Below are 15,778 nucleotides of genomic sequence, written 5' to 3'. Positions count from 1 at the left end.
ATTCATTATACTCTCTTCTTAAAACAATAGGCTGTCAAATTTTGATCCCAGATACTCCTTTCTTCCCTGGGCACCTGTCATCTCTCTGTTGAGGAGTTTAAGTATGTCCTCTCTTACTCAGGTTCTTTCCTGCCTTTCTCATTCCTTGCCAAGGAACTCAAGTTTTTTTTCTGTGAAATGACTTTATGAATGATGACCAGTGTCCTATTTTGTGTCACAAAAGCCCATTGGCCCAGTTAGTGTCTTAAACATTATATAGGAAGAAGGTGCTGTAGGATAAAGACAGTAAGTAATGTGCAAACCCAAGAAGTGAAACATGAATTAACTTCACATTAAGTGTATAGTTTTCAGTCACTTTGGGAGTCACCAAAATAATAAGGGCTGTATTGTCCTGGTTATTCACTTTATGGAACATTGAGGTGCGAGGGGCCAAGCGTATCATGCCCTCACTTTTCCACCTTGCGGTGGAAAGGAGACAAATAAGCATGAATGCCCATTCACAAATAACCCTAGTGGGGGGACCCCGGAGTATGGCTAGAGATTCGGGAAACCGTTGTAGGAGCTGTGTTCACTCAGAGTTGAGAGAGAATGTGGAGCTTGGAGTGAGGGTAGCATCATGCCTAAGAGATCCCTAAGGAAGATGTCAAAAGTCTTGTCTAGCTTCTCATTCTTTGCTGTGCCAAACTTTCTCTATGACCTTAGAGAAGTCACTACAATGTCTATGGACTAACTTCCTCATCTGTACAAACTTAGTTATTTCAGCTTTAAAAGAATATGAATGGGTGAATTTAAGTTGGTTTGTATGAGGTAACTTAAGACCCTCACTGCTGAGGATTTGTGGGAAAATTCAGAATTGCAACAGAACAATCACAAGGATGCTTTTAGAATCCAAAGAGGCACTGAGACTGTGAAACCCGAGACTTCCTACTGGTTTATAAATTGGGAGATTCTGGAATTGAAGTGTGAATAGCCCTTTTCTGTGTTGATTAATTGCAGACCCCAGAGGATATAAACGAAGAACAAAGGATTCAGGAGTTGGCAGCAATGGAAGAGACCCGGATAGCAATTCTAAATAACCTCGAAGAACTTGAACAAAAAATCAAAGATATCAATGACCAGATGGATGAATCTTCCAGAGAGGTATAAACCAGGAGTTGACTTTTTACCCCTCTCTTGTTTCTCCCTTTCCTTTAGCTTAAAAATATTACTGCCTATTAAGACATAGGCTTCGGAAGCAGAATACATAGAAATCAACATGAGTTAACATTTTTTTCAGTGGGTCCAAGTACAGGGTAAAAATACCTTTTTAAAAAAAAAATAGTTCTTTTTTCCTGGTCTTTTTTTCTTAAGTCAGATGAGACAAACATATGAAGCCATTTTTGATGTACTTTGGGTATAACCAATTTTGTCTTAACAAAGCTGTATGCTCTCTGACTTGCTACGGATCTGTCAGCTGAGGTCCCCATACATTTAGGTGTCCAAGTTCAAATCCAACAAACATTTCCTGAGTATGCTTACTAAGAGTTGGACGTCATGTTGGACTATAGAGGGATTTATATATGCAGCAAACATAGACCTAGCTTTCTAGAGATTTGCAAACCAGAGCGGAGACAGACACATAGTCTCTTACTATTATAGGAGAAAGGGCCACTTTTCATACTACCTCCACGGAGCGAAAAGGAGCAAATGATTCTGCCGAGCATGTGTATATTCACAGATGATACAGATAGCTCTAAGTGGAAGGGGACTGCTCACCTGTCATCTTCTACACAGACCCTGGACGTTCCCCCTGCTGGCATTGCTAAGAATGCATCGCTTGCATGCTGGGCCGGGTGTAATTTTCACTTCCCAAGCTCTGTGGACAAACACAGACAGACACACCTGCTCCCAAGATGGTTTGTGCTTGAGCCTGAATCTGAGCAAATAGGCAAAATACTCTTGAGAAGTTAGCAGAGAAGGAGTTGCAGTAGAAAAATTAAATGATAGGTAGATTTCTTAGTAAATGTATTGTGGGCTGTCCAGCCTTCTTATATAGGAATTCTGAGTCTCACCTGGACTCTCTGGGGTGTACTCTAGGCCCCACAGTCTGGCTGATACCGTAGTACTTTTTGAAATCTGCGGCTGTTAAAAATGCACCTCTAAAGTGGACAATTGAGAATCTCTGAATGTGAAACACCTCTGAGCTTTGTTTTGTGTCCTCAGTTGGATATGGAATGTGCTCTTTTGGATGGAGAACAGAAATCTGAAACAACTGAACTTATGAAAGAGAAGGAAATTTTGGATCATCTAAATCGGAAAATAGCAGAACTGGAAAAGAACATCGTTGGTGAAAAGACCAAGGTAAAAGAAAAGTATATTTGAATTCAATTTTTATGAGCAATATGGTGGCTCCATTTGGTCGAATTTAAATGTTGTATGAATTCCCATGGTTTGGAATTTGTGTGTCATGTTCCTAGAGACAGTGGTACTAGAGGAAAGTCTTCAGATGAGGTAAGTTCTTCACAAAGAACTGTCAGGGACTGAGCTGCGGACACTAAGGGAGTAGAGCCCATAGAACTTTCTGGGTTGATATTCATGGCGGCTTAACCTACTTGAGATGAGTGAATTGCTTTTTTCCAGCAGGCTTTCTGCTCTTCTGATTGTGCTGTGTTTTTTAAAGATTGATTTTAGCATAAGAAGTTTATTCTTAACCACTGGTATCCTGTAGGGATGACTTAGGCATATTCAAACACGGTTGCCTTTTTTCTTTTCATTTTTCTGTTCATTAAGAATTTGAATGGGAACCATTCACCTCACCTGTCCCGCCTTGCCATTATCGTCAATGCAAGGGCACTGCTCTTTGACAAATGCATTGGAGTTGTCAGGGAATCCTCATACACTGCCAAGTGGAAAATACCCATGAAACACAGTTGACATTTACCTTGGAAAAGGTCTCACTCGTACATTTCAAGCCACAACCTGAATGTTAGCTGATATCTACTTGGGAAAGTGGGAAAAATTACTTGCAGTTTTTAGAATTCAAGGTAGTAGTTGGGTTTTTTGTTTGTCTGCTTATTTGTTTATTTCCTCTGGGAAATATTTTACTTACTTTTTTCTCACATTCTGAGTTAGTTACAGCTAAACCAAGCCTAAAATTAAAAATTGAGATTCCAGTTTTGGAGGGAAAAAGCAAACGAACACGTTCTTCCTTGCTCACCATCTTCTCCACTAAGCTAAGAAAAAGAAAAAAAAAATCAGTTTGAGTAGAGTAAGTCCTAGTGGGTAATATGTGGAAAGGATTTCTGCTGAATGCAGCTTCCTTTTTAGGCTCTTCTTTGTTTAAGACCTATAAATAAGGGCATTTGATCTTGGTGCCAGAGAATGAGCTCAAAGTGATATTGTCAGAAATTGATGTCAGACTAACAGCTACACATCAATTTCTTGGTTGCCTGCTTGTCAAGATTAAGTACCCAGCTTTTTCACATTAAGTTTTATGTATGTTCCTTCTAGCTCCAGACTTTGAAATAGTAAAGAATCCATTTGGGGTAGTTGGTATATTTTTCTTTAAAAAGCTCAAAGCCAGGTCAAAGGATTGATTGTCTCGATCTGCAGTAGAGGACGATTCTGCTTTTCCAAGATTCTGCACTGATACAGCAAGAAACCGTGAGAAGCATGAGATGTCTTTGTTTGGGGTGCTTATTAGTATATATTTTTATGTCCTCCTGGAAAACTTGTGGGACTGAGGAATGGGTATCATGTTCTCCACAAGCCTTTCTGCCTTCCTCATCCATGTAGTTATTTATCTTTGTGTAGCCCACACACGGCATGGCCTGCAAATTCTTTTTGTCTCCATCATTCGCATGAGACACAAAAGCGAAGCAAGTCGTGTCCATCCCACCTCCCAGGGAAAGTCGTGTTATACTGTGCGGGCCTAAAGGAGAGGTGGAACTCCAGGGACATGGGCAGAAACAAGAAAGGGGGCCACCTCCATCCTTCCTATTATTGTTTTGGTGAGCTTGACAGAGGCTCTGCGTAGGAGAGCGGACACTGGGGGCTTGAAGTATAGGACTGGCTCATGCAGCTCTTAGGGGAGTCGTTGGTCTTAGAAAGTGGGATTATTGTCTGTCATCACAGGGTGTGAAAAATGGCAGAAACTGGCGTTGGGTGAGAGATTCCAGAGAAGGACAAGGGAAGTGGAAACAGACCGGGCTAGACGATGTTATACAGATTTCTGATGACCAAACTCAAATACCACTTGGCGGCATTACTATGTTTTTCAGATAAACTCATACGATTTTATGACACGGCTGTTTCACACTTTCACTCTGTTCAAACCTCTGGTCCATTTTCCTCCCACGGAGATGACCTCACCGCCTACTTCTCTGAGAAATCAGATGGATCCCATCCCCTCCCCACTCAGGAGGGTTCTCTCCCCCCCTCAAAGATAAGTGCCTTGGGATGTGCTCTGGGTGTCATCCCATCCCAGGTCAGCTCTTCTGTACCACTCCCCCAGCCTTCTCCCTCTTTCCTGGACTTTGACTGCCAACATGCCAACATTATTTTTACATTTTATTATTATTTAAAAACAAACTACCTTCCAGCTAGTGCCTTATCTCGTTTCTCTTCATCATAGCCATGCTTTTCAAACAATGTTCTTCCTACACTGCGAGCCTTCTTCCTCAGTTCCCAATTACCCACCCTTCCAACTCGAGTTGGCCTAGGCCCCCACTTCTCCATCAGATTTGTCCCTGGTGAGACTACAAAAGACCTCGGTGCTGCCCAACCCACTGCGTGGTTTTTAGTCCTCTTGTGATCAGACGTCCTGAGCGGCATTCGAGACAGGGGACAACCGTTTTACTTCGTACTCGCCCCTCCCCACCCTGCCCCTTGGCCGCTGGATGCCTCCTCTTGTGTTTTTCCTTCTCTTTCTCATACTCCTTCTCTGTGACTTTTCTGAGTTCCCTTTGCTTGTTCCTCTGCCTCTATAAAGCCGGTTGTTAGAGTGTTTGATCTGAATCCTCTTCTCTTGTACCCTCACATTCTTATAACCATGGCTCCCCATGACCTGTAAACGCTGGTGACAGTCGAGTGTATGTCTTTAGCTTATAAGACTTTCCCAAACTTCTGACTCATATCCTGTAGCCTAGCTGACATCTGGACTCAGACATTTCACAGCTACTCTCACTCAACGCACCTAACGAACTCTTGATCTCCTTCCCCTTGTCTTCCACACGCAACCCGCCCGCCCATCCTGTTCTTCCTTCAGTATTCCCAGGCCAGGAGATGGCATCTCCAGCCACCTCTATGTCCAAATGGCAACCCGGAAGTCGATCTTGACCCTTCTTTTTCCATCACCCTCGCATTAAGAGTTCTCAATTTCTTCAGCTTCTCTGCATCTCCACTAACAGCACTCTCTTCTAAACCATCAGAATCTCTTCTTTCCTTCCATTTCCACATGCTTCCCTTTCGTTCATTCTCTTCACAGCAGCCAGAACAATTTTTAAAAATATATAAATTAGATCCTAGCACTCTGATTTGTGTTTCACCATATTTTATATAAATTTTATATATTTATATCATGGGCCTTTGTCACTTCCCCCCCTCCTTCACCCGATGTGCACGGTGACCTTCTATTTGTGTAAAGAGTCATCCTCCCCCTGCCTCCTGCCAGATCTATTTCCTTGCAGATCTGTTTCCCATGCCTGGGATTCCCTTCCCATATTCCATATCTTGTTGGTTCTATCTTTCAGGGCTTAGGTTCATTGTTAGCTTTTCAGAAAAGCCCTTGCAGACCCTTCCAGTTCCGATTATGTTCTCCCTGTTGTTCTTTGAGTCCTTGTACAAATCCCATTTCATACTTCCCATGTTTGGGGCTTGTTAGATACGGATTTCCTTCTCTAGTGTGTGAAATAGAGGAAGGCACTGCTATCCACTATTTACCCAGCTTATAGCACAGGCTAGAATACCACCCAGTATGCTTCGGGAATATTGTCCTTGGATTTCCTGCACACAGCAAGCCCAGGCGGAGCCTTAGCAGAAACACGGAGCCAGACACCTGCTCAAGAGCTACGTGCTGCCAAGTTCAGGCCATCTGGGATGGTGTGCTTCAGTGCACATGCCAGGGGGCTCGTCGTCACACTGCCAGCCCAGCCAGAGTGTAAGACAGAAGGAGGAAGTGGCCTTTGCCCTTTTGGATCTCGTTTCCTTTTCCACACACCTGTTGCTGCGGTCAGATAGAAACTGTGGAATGAGAAAACCAAGACCTGGAAAGATACCCTGTCGGGCAAGCTCCGCTTCAGATGTCGGTAGCACATCCTGTAAGCCTGACCCTACTTTTTTGGAGACAAGACCTAGAGCCATAGGAGGAAGGCTTACTAACACCTCAAATTTCAAGTGCTGGTGTGAAATTATCGACATCGTTTCCTTGGCACGTGAGGCCAGTCTTTGGTATTATTTCTCTTATGTGATTTGGGAACTATCATTCTATTTTTTACCCAGTCGGTATAAATTAATATACAGGTGTCACTCACTTTTCTGATGTTCACGTTATGGCACCTCCCATTTATGAAAGGCCTCCATCAGCACCTGTTTTCCCTGATAGAAATCCGAATAGGGTTTCCTCCTTTATGCAAAAGGTGGCGAGAAGTGAACCTAGCGCGTTCAGGGTGACTCTAGCGCTCATCATGTGTCTAGCATCCAGCGTGAGTAAAGCGTTCAGCGTGTGTCTAGCGCTCGGCGTTGAGTCTAGCGTTCAGCCTGAGTCTAGCGCTTAGCTTGAGTCTAGCGCTCAGCGTGTGTGTTGCCAGGAGCGCGCCCTCGCACCCCTCAGCAGCCAGAGTGGCGCCACCCAGCTCCCTCCCTGAGAACTACAGCAGCATCTCCGCATCCTGCAGCCACAGCTTCCTTCCAACTGTGTCTGTGAGCATCTGTGCTTTACCACCGTTTACTGGGTGCATCTGTTAGATGAGCAAGAGGTGTCCTAAGGTATAAGAAAAGCCTAAGAGAGTTATTTTGGGGGCCTGAGAAGGCTTAAAATTTTTTCCGTATAAATTAATGGTCATTGCTTCTTCGCTTTACACTATTTTGGCTTAGGAAACGTTTCATAGGAGCACTGCTTTCAGATACCGGGGGGGAACCTGTATGTTATAGATGACTGCTATTTATTATATGTTACCATCTAAAATATAAAGAGCATGAAATACAGACAACATATAAAATATAGACAATGTATTCAATTATATATTTATTGAACATTTTTGCAGTGGCTCCCTGAGCTGACGTTTCTCTGCCCTTATGGGTGCCACAGCCAAAAGCATCAGGAAGCCCATTTCCACGTGGCTCTGAGCTACGTGCTCAGACAGTAGCCACATCACAAATAGAGTCTCTATGAACATGGGTAAACCCTGAACAAATATAAGTATCTGACTCCAATGTAAGTCCAGGGAGGATATTTATTTGATGAAGTAGTAAGCCAAGAGGCCGTAGTGTTTTCCTGGGGCGAGTAAAAGGAGGGAGAATTGTTAACCTCTGCCCTAATGAACAGATTCAGTTTAATGAGCTTGGCAGCAGAATGGAGAAGCCACTGGGACCATGAAGTTCAGTGCTGGCAGAGCCTGGTTGTGGACTTGGCTTCCCTTCTTACCGCTGCCCCAAACCCACGGCCAAGCCCAGCTGGGGCCACTGCTGAGCAGATGTGTGCACACCTGCATTTGTTTAGGTAGGTTTTCCTTCTGTCTTTGCCTCGTTCTGACCGCAGTAAGAATTCCAGACAAAAAATAGTTTCCCAATTGCTTCTACTTTATTATAGAAGAATTTCAATTTCCTCTATGACGATTATCAGTGTCTCATCTCTGCTTCTTTGGCATACAAAAATCAATAGTCAGTTTTACTGAAATTCAGTAAAATGGTTAAGGAAGGGCTCCGCGTCCTAGTCTTGTCACAGAGTCTTTCCATTACCCAGATGCCCCATCATAAAGCTCACTCTTTGTTTTAGGATCTCTCCTTACACAGATGAATTAAGGCATTTTGTTGCCATCCTGGCCTGTCTTTGTTTATAACTAATCAGGCTTAAAGGTGCAAATGGAAGCTTAAATCACTCTATGCCATATATAACTCGTGCCACGGTGAAATCTTGTTACTCGACTAATTTTCCTACACGAAGCATGTATCATTGTATCTGAAATGGTTACATTTTATTCCCCCATTATTATCTTGCCAAAGTACCTGTTACTTCCTCTCCATCCTTCCTTTAGAGCCAAGGGGAAGACAGCCTGGCCCAGAATTCCTTAGCAAAGTGTTAATGCTTCTGGAGTGCAGAGCATTTGCCAAGTCACAGGCAGTGTTCAGAAGGGACCCAGCCCTTCCCGTGCCTCTTTCTTACATTTCAAAGTTAGCTAGAGGAAGTGGGAAGAGTATCGTGGGATTTGGGGATTCAGTCAACAGGATTCCAGATTAGGGTTCTTTTTTTCTGGTGGTTGTTTGATTATAGAAATCCCTAGTGTTCCGATTGTCCAGTTTTTTCTACGCTAACCACCAATCAATTGTGTAATTAAAATGTCAAAGCTAAAAGAAAAAAAAATCTGGAGAAAGAAGTATAAGGATGTGGCTCTGTAGAGGCAGGCAAAGAATGCGTTCTCAGCTTTCCAGCATTCATTGACACAAGTCCATAATCTTTTCTCTGCAATTCTAAAATCTGAAAAGTTTGGGGGGGCGGAAATCACTTTGTAAGATTAGCACCAAAACTTATTTGGTTGTGAAACCTGACTTTGACTAATATTCACACTTATGTAAATATTCATAAGTAGCTGCAGAAATAGAAACGTGTTTGATTATAGGTACTGGCCCAGAACTTACTGGAAATGTCTTTTAATATATGCTCTATGAACAGCATTACCTCTATAAAATTCGGAATATTCTGAAATCTGGAACACATCTGGCCTTAAGAATTTCAGGTAAGTGATTTTGGATCTAAAACAATTGCCTAATCTGTGAACCCACGAGGATGCCTACCTCCCAAACCACAGGGTTTAGGAACTGAAAGGAAAGGTATTCTCAGGGTATATGGAAAGGACTTTGGATCGACTGCCTTTAGAAATGATGGCTTAGGTACTATGACTTTAAACCCATCACTGTCTCAACTCCAAACCTGACCTAGTGTTTCATGAAACACACCCAAGTACTCAGTGTGTGCTGGGTTCTGTGCTAAACACTTTGGGAATTAGGAAGATGGACCTTAAGTTTTAAGAGAATCTTTATTAAGCTAATAGAGTTGCCAGATTCAGCAAATAAATAAATAAATAAATAAATCCTATATACATCTCATCCCATATATATATTTACATATTATATTTGAATTTCAGATAAACAGAGAATAAATTTTGGTGTAATTATGCCCTAGGCATTATTTGGGACATACTTACATTAAAAGATCATTTGTCGTTCATCTGAAATTCAAATTTAACTGAACGTCCTCTATTTTATCTGACAGCCCCACAAGCTAATAAAGTAAGCATCTTTTCAGAGTAACCTTGAACCATCTGATTACCAAATATTACTTAGATGTGGTAAAATTATGTCTTCATTGGGATTCAAGAATTTTCTGTGTAATATTGAAATTCAAATAAAGCCAGCAAGTTCAATTTCAGTTCCTTCCTTCAAGAATACAACTCAAAAGAGAGAAACTTATATTACTGTCTTCTAACCACATTTCCAGCAAAATAAGTGGTCTAAAGATGAGCTTTAAATTATTTAGTTCATTAAAGATTATTGGTAATTCTTGTGTATAAGTTCAAGTTATTTAGAGTAAACTCATCCACACTCCTGATCATTTGTCTGACTAGAAGAGTCATTTTGCATTTGATCTTGAAATGCATCATTCCTCTCTGAATGTGCATTGGATTTTGGAATCTCATAGTACATTTTTTGTTTGGTTTACTTGAGGCATTTAATTTGAATGTAAAAAAACTGTACAATTGGGGTGTCACTTGTAAAAGGGCCTTTTATACTATGAAGGGAAGGCACTAAGCCAAATGTTTGAAGAGCACTCTTTGGTGCCTTGTGTATTAATGTCCCATGTCTTCATTTAAAAAAGCGAATTGTTGTTAATTGCCTTTGCCTCTCACATCATCCTGGGGGGCTCATTCAGGGTTTCCCAACCTGACTGTGTATGAGAAAATATGGAGGGATTTTTAAAATACTCATACCCTATTTTGCTCCTGAATGTCTGACTGTGTGGAGACTTGGAAAACAGTATATTTAAAAGCTCACCCAGGTTTTTCTAATGTGCAGTCTGAGCTAAGAACCACAGAGCTAACTGGACTGTACTTCGTGAGGACAATGATCAGGTTCCCTCTTTTCTCTACTTATAGTCCCTTTGTAAATATTTACTGAGTGAGTGAATAAACAACTCACCATGGAGGCGAATAGAAGCCCAATTTTATATACTGATTTGTGCTTTAATTTGCTGTGAATAATGTACCTTTGGTCATATATAGGAACTTTAGGAACATCAGTCTTAAATGTAAAAAAGGGGCAGAATCTGGCAATGAATTTGTGACCCAGGTGGATTTTGCCAGTACGTGAAGACAAATCAGTGCAAGAGCAGTGCGAACAGAAGCAACTGTGTCTCTAGTGAAGTCACATTCTGTGTTGGTTTTATAAATGCCCCCTTGTGCATCTGCATTTTCCTGGAGTGTTCCAATTCCTTGTCATTATTTTTTCAATAAACTTAAATTTGTTACAAATTTATTAAATTTACTCATTAAAATTGAATAATTTATTGAAGATTTAATTTAAATTTTATTTAATTTAAAATTCATTACAATTCACTTAAATACACTTGTTTCTTGAAAATAGATTCATGAATCCTAAAAAAAAACAGTTAAGCTCTCTGCCAATTTGGTGTTTAGAAAATATTGCTGTGCCTATAATAATTAGAATAGGTGAGTTTACCAGTTTAAATCTGGGGGAAGGAAATAACAGCTAGTTTTCATATTTTGCATGTCCAAAAGCAAGAATCCCTGAACCCTGACATGCCATCTAATTTGTCCATATACTTGTCTTTGCCATATAAGTCCCTTTGCTGTGATTCATGAATCTATTTTCAAGAAATGAGTGTATTTAAGTGAATTGTAATGAATTTTAAATTAAATAAAACTTAAATTAAATTTTCAATAAATTTATTAAATTTTAATGAGTAAATTTAATAAATTTGTAACAAATTGAACAGATTTAAGTTTATTGCTTTGCTGTAGAAGGTGATATTTTCAGCTCTAATTAACTAGTTGCCTAGAGCTAATTTTCCGTTGAAAACTTTCTGGGCAATAAATAGAAAGTAGGAATATTAATTTCTTTCTGGCTTGAGTTGGCCACCTTTTGGCTGGCACAGGAGTGATATCACCTCTCTGGTCCTCCGTGAGCGATGCCTAGGCCCACCTGTCACTGGTCCTTTCATCCTTGCCCTTTACTTCCTTTGCCCTCACTTTGGCCCCACTAAGCTTTTGCTCTGAGACCTAAGTCGTGCTCATAGCATTACTAGTAAACCAGAGAAGCTAAAGAAGGTTCTGATGGTGCCCGCTTGCATAATTCTTCTCACTGCCCCCTTGTATGGAATTGCAAAACATTTTGAGCACCTCAGAAGGAAGGCACTATGTAAACATAAAGTACTTTTTATTTGTTATCTGTGCTTATTAGTAGTAATACAAAATGGGGAGCATCAGAGGAATGGTTTGGTTATTTCTTCAGATTTGAGACCTCTGTTTCAGGCCAGTGCCTTTCCATGTGATCAAATATCATATCAATGTTTTCTGTCAAATGTAACTTTAAATTTTACAGTTTTGCACATTTGGTATTTAAGGGGATTGGATAGTTTTCTTTCTTTCTCTCTTTCTTTCTTTCTTTCTTTCTTTCTTTCTTTCTTTCTTTCTTTCTTTCTTTCTTTTTTTAGCTTTCTTCTTAGAACTAGAATTGCTGCAAAATCCAGTGATACAGTATCTAGAAACAGAACTCTTTTTGGACAAAATTCTTTTGCTGTATAAATAGGGCAATCTTTGATCCATGCACAGAAGAAATAACACCTTTTCTTATCCAAAGGACGACTGGTATTCTGTATTGCTGGCTGTATTAAAGGGAAAAAAAATGATTCATTCTGAAACTAAAGACTGAATCTGAATGAGCCCCATCTATTCAGCTTTTCTGTGAATGAACATGTGATGATCCTTCGCTCTGTGAGCCAGGCCATTGCCTCTCTCTACCTCCTGCACTGTGGGTCTGCACAGGGCTCACACTTGCCATTAAAGACAGAGGAAACTTTCTGGATAGTCTGCAAAAGTTTCAGTTGCAGAAACATTTTTATCTTTTTTTTTTAAGATTTTTTTTATTCATTTGAGAGAGAGACAGGGACAGAGAGAGATCATGAGCAGGGAGAGGCAGAGGTAGAAGCAAGCGGACTCCCTGCTGAGCAGGCAGCCCGAGGACTCAGAGGCTCGGGGCTCCATCTCAGGACCTGGAGATCATGATCCAAGCCGAAGGCAGACACTTTACCATCTGAGGCAGCCAGGCGCCCCTGCAGAAGCGTTTTTAGATTGATATATGAAGTAGGATTCTCAGTTTTATAACTTCCGGATTTAATCATTTTGAGAGGAAAAAAATGCACTTCTAAACCTAGATACATATTTCTAAAATGCCCTTGACATTTGAAAATTTTCTGCCAAAAATGGACACCTAAGTGAATTGGTATAGGTATTTATGTCCTAGTTTTAGACTTAAACCATAATCTCTTTTATAAAGAATCTAAAGATATGTTTAAACGGGAAATCATGGCCATTCAGATGAAGAAATTATAGTAAATGTAATTTTATAGGACTATTTGAGAGCTGCATCCTTTAAAAAAATCCTTCTCTGATCAAGCTTAGAAGCCAGTTTTATTGGTATCTGCACTTAGAGTGAATGAAGCAAGGAGAGTAAGGTCGTGGTCACTGTGCTTACTGAGGGTCAAATTGTGGTAGCGCTTCATGAAGCGCTTCTTTTTTTTTTTTTAAAGATTTTATTTATTTATTTATTTGAGAGAGAGAATGAGAGAGAGCATGAGAGGAGGAGGATCAGAGGGAGAAGCAGACTCCCTTCTGAGCAGGGAGCCCGATGTGGGACTCGATCCCGGGACTCCAGGATCATGACCTGAGCCAAAGGCAGTCAGTCACTCAACCAACTGAGCCACCCAGGCGCCCCAACACTTCTTTTTTTTTTTAAGATTTTATGTGTTCATTTGAGAGAGAGTAAGAGAGAGAATGAGCAGGGAGAGTGGCAGAGAGAGAGAGAGGGAGAAGCAGACTCCCCATTGAGCAGGGAGCCCGACCCCAGGACCCTCGGATCATGACCTGAACCAAAGGCAGATGCTTAACCTACTGAGCCACCCAGGTGCCCCTCATGAAGAGCTTCTGTGTAGGCTGCTGACAGAGTAACACCAGGGGAGAATCAGGTCTAAAATTTACTTCAAGGCTTCAGAGCATCATAAAGGAAACACAGGCTGGAAAGACAAGCACTAAAGAGGTTGAAGTATTGTTTCTCAATTTAAAAGGTGACTCTATTACAGAATTTGCCTGGAAGACCCCAGAGAATGTCCAAGGTCCCTGGAGTGTGTGACTGGGGAAGGATTCAGTGTTATCTCCTCCTTTCTCTTCTATTTTCTGACACCTGGGTGTTCTCCTCTCCTTTTTTCCACAGTCCATGTTTCAAGTATTTTTCATGTCAGTCACTGTAGAGAAGTCTTCATCTCCGCAATAAATGTCACATGTCAGTGTATCCAAACGGTGTGATATGCCTCCCCTCGCTGCTTTGTCAGGCTTGCCTTCTTCCCTGCTCTCTCAGCCTTGGAATCAGATTTTCTAATTGCTTAAGCTTTGAAGTTTGCCAAATAGCTAGACCTATTTCAGGTGATCGGGGCATCGACTAGTGTACCTGGCATGCTTCTGGTCTGAGAACAAAATTACAGTAATTTCCAAAGCTTGCTGAACAAATGCCTTGAGCAAATTAGACCACAACCTTACTTGAGGTAAATGTCTGCTTTCCTTTGCCTGGTTCTCTGCCCAGGGACTCTATGCAAGGCTATCTTATAAATTTGGTTGGCATTTCTTTTGTCCTTTGTTCTCCATGGACCAGCTTCTTCTACTTTAAACGTGGTGGCAGAAAGGATGGAAGGAAGGAAGGATGGGGGTCATTGCCAGTACCTGGTGACATGGACCGTGTTTTGAGAATGCAGAAATGAGGCCCCCTTGTCTTTACTTCCACTTATCTTAGTCACTAACTAGGTATGTTTCTACATGCATAGGATATCTAGTTTGTGTGTGTGTGTGTGTGTGTGTGTGTGTGTGTGTGTGTGTGTGTGTGTGTTGATGTTATCCTTGGGAAATGTTCACTAACGCCTGCTTCGGGTGTGAAGGTAATTTCTATTCTTCTATTTTCTGATTTCTGAACTTCAGGAGAAGGTAAAGCTTGATGCTGAGAGGGAAAAACTAGAGAGGCTTCAGGAGCTTTACTCCGAGCAGAAGACCCAGCTGGACAATTGTCCTGAGTCCATGAGGGAGCAATTACAGCAACAACTGAAGAGGGTCAGTAGCAAACAGGAATGTGCCAGTCGTCTTTTGTTTTTTGGTGTTTTTTCAATGAAGTTCCACTTACCTATGACTTCCTACTTCATACAGCATAAATTTGCCTAAGTTCTGGTCATTAGATACTTTTTAAATAGAAATATGCATGCTGACAGAATATATTATTTCATGCTAATCAGTTAAACAATTCCTTGTTAGAATCCTTCACTCATTTATAATGCAAAAGAACAGTTCTGGAGTCATTCTTTGTAACAAAAGAGAGTCATTCTTTGTGACATATAACCGACACTGAGATTGTAGCATTTAAATCTACTGACATCTTTCCCTGCATTCTCTGCTGCATCGTGAGTACTGTTTGCCCTTGGACCCTTGGATTTTTTTTTCCTCTCAGCCTGATTTTATACTTGGCCCCCAAAATTATCCTATTCTCTGATTTGCTTCCCATCACCACCCACTGTGTTTCTTTTTCTTTCTGCCTCTTAGTGACATTGAACTCGTTAGCGCAGCCACAGCAAACACCAAGACCCAAGACGCAGGGCAATGGCCTCCACATCTTCTTAGATGAGCTTCATCATTTTTTAAAGCTTAGTGCAGCGTGGACTTTTTGGTGGGTTTTATCGGGTTATCCTCCGATCGTTGAAGTTGGCTATGCTTAACATGGCCACGTGGGTCATCTGCTGAAATGAGGCTTCGAGGTGGAGAGTTTCACAAACACTGGCAAGACCACTTAATATTTCAGAGCCTCTTGACAACTGGGTCATTTGCTCTGAACAGCAACGCAAATAACCGTGACCCTGGGGGAACAGTCTTGGATCTCTAGAAGAGTCATGTCATAGTGACTTGTGCTAAGTGACTAACAACTCATGATTCCACGTGACTAGAAAAGAAAGGCTAGTTTCATTCATGTTATTCTGTCAGGACCTTCTTGGGAGTGGGCAAGTCGAAACATCAGCTAAGGTAGCCCCAATCTTGGAAATGTTTAAGATAGCCTTTAATACAAAAACATTTGATAACTTAGAGTAGCATTAGGTTATGAAAAATTACATTTAAAATTTTTCAGTGTATTACAGAGGTTGAAAGCATCGTAATAAATAGTACCAAAGGCAGACAGGTTAACCTGCAGCGTAACGATTTTAATATTTTAACAAATAGTAACTTTCTTACTATGTTGGATCAAAAAAGTCCCAACAATGTTT

General features: G+C 41.1%; 1 protein-coding gene across 13 annotated transcripts in view; it reads left to right on the top strand.

The window, feature by feature from the left end:
- PHLDB2 (pleckstrin homology like domain family B member 2) overlaps positions 1 to 15,778 on the top strand; it is a 214,653-nt gene that overhangs the window by 155,126 nt on the left and 43,749 nt on the right. For 11 of the 13 annotated variants that reach the window (XM_027583896.2, XM_027583894.2, XM_027583895.2 and 8 more), the window contains 3 exons: positions 997 to 1,140; positions 2,203 to 2,340; positions 14,454 to 14,582. In XM_027583896.2, coding sequence (XP_027439697.1) covers positions 997 to 1,140; positions 2,203 to 2,340; positions 14,454 to 14,582 — 411 coding nt within the window. The remainder of the gene's footprint in view (positions 1 to 996; positions 1,141 to 2,202; positions 2,341 to 14,453; positions 14,583 to 15,778) is intronic. The other 2 variants (XM_027583902.2, XM_027583905.2) reach the window with 1 other exon arrangement.

The sequence above is a fragment of the Zalophus californianus genome, chromosome 1, assembly GCF_009762305.2.
Source record: "Zalophus californianus isolate mZalCal1 chromosome 1, mZalCal1.pri.v2, whole genome shotgun sequence".
NCBI classification, from domain to species: domain Eukaryota; kingdom Metazoa; phylum Chordata; class Mammalia; order Carnivora; family Otariidae; genus Zalophus; species Zalophus californianus.
This window is presented reverse-complemented; position numbering and strand designations above follow the sequence as displayed.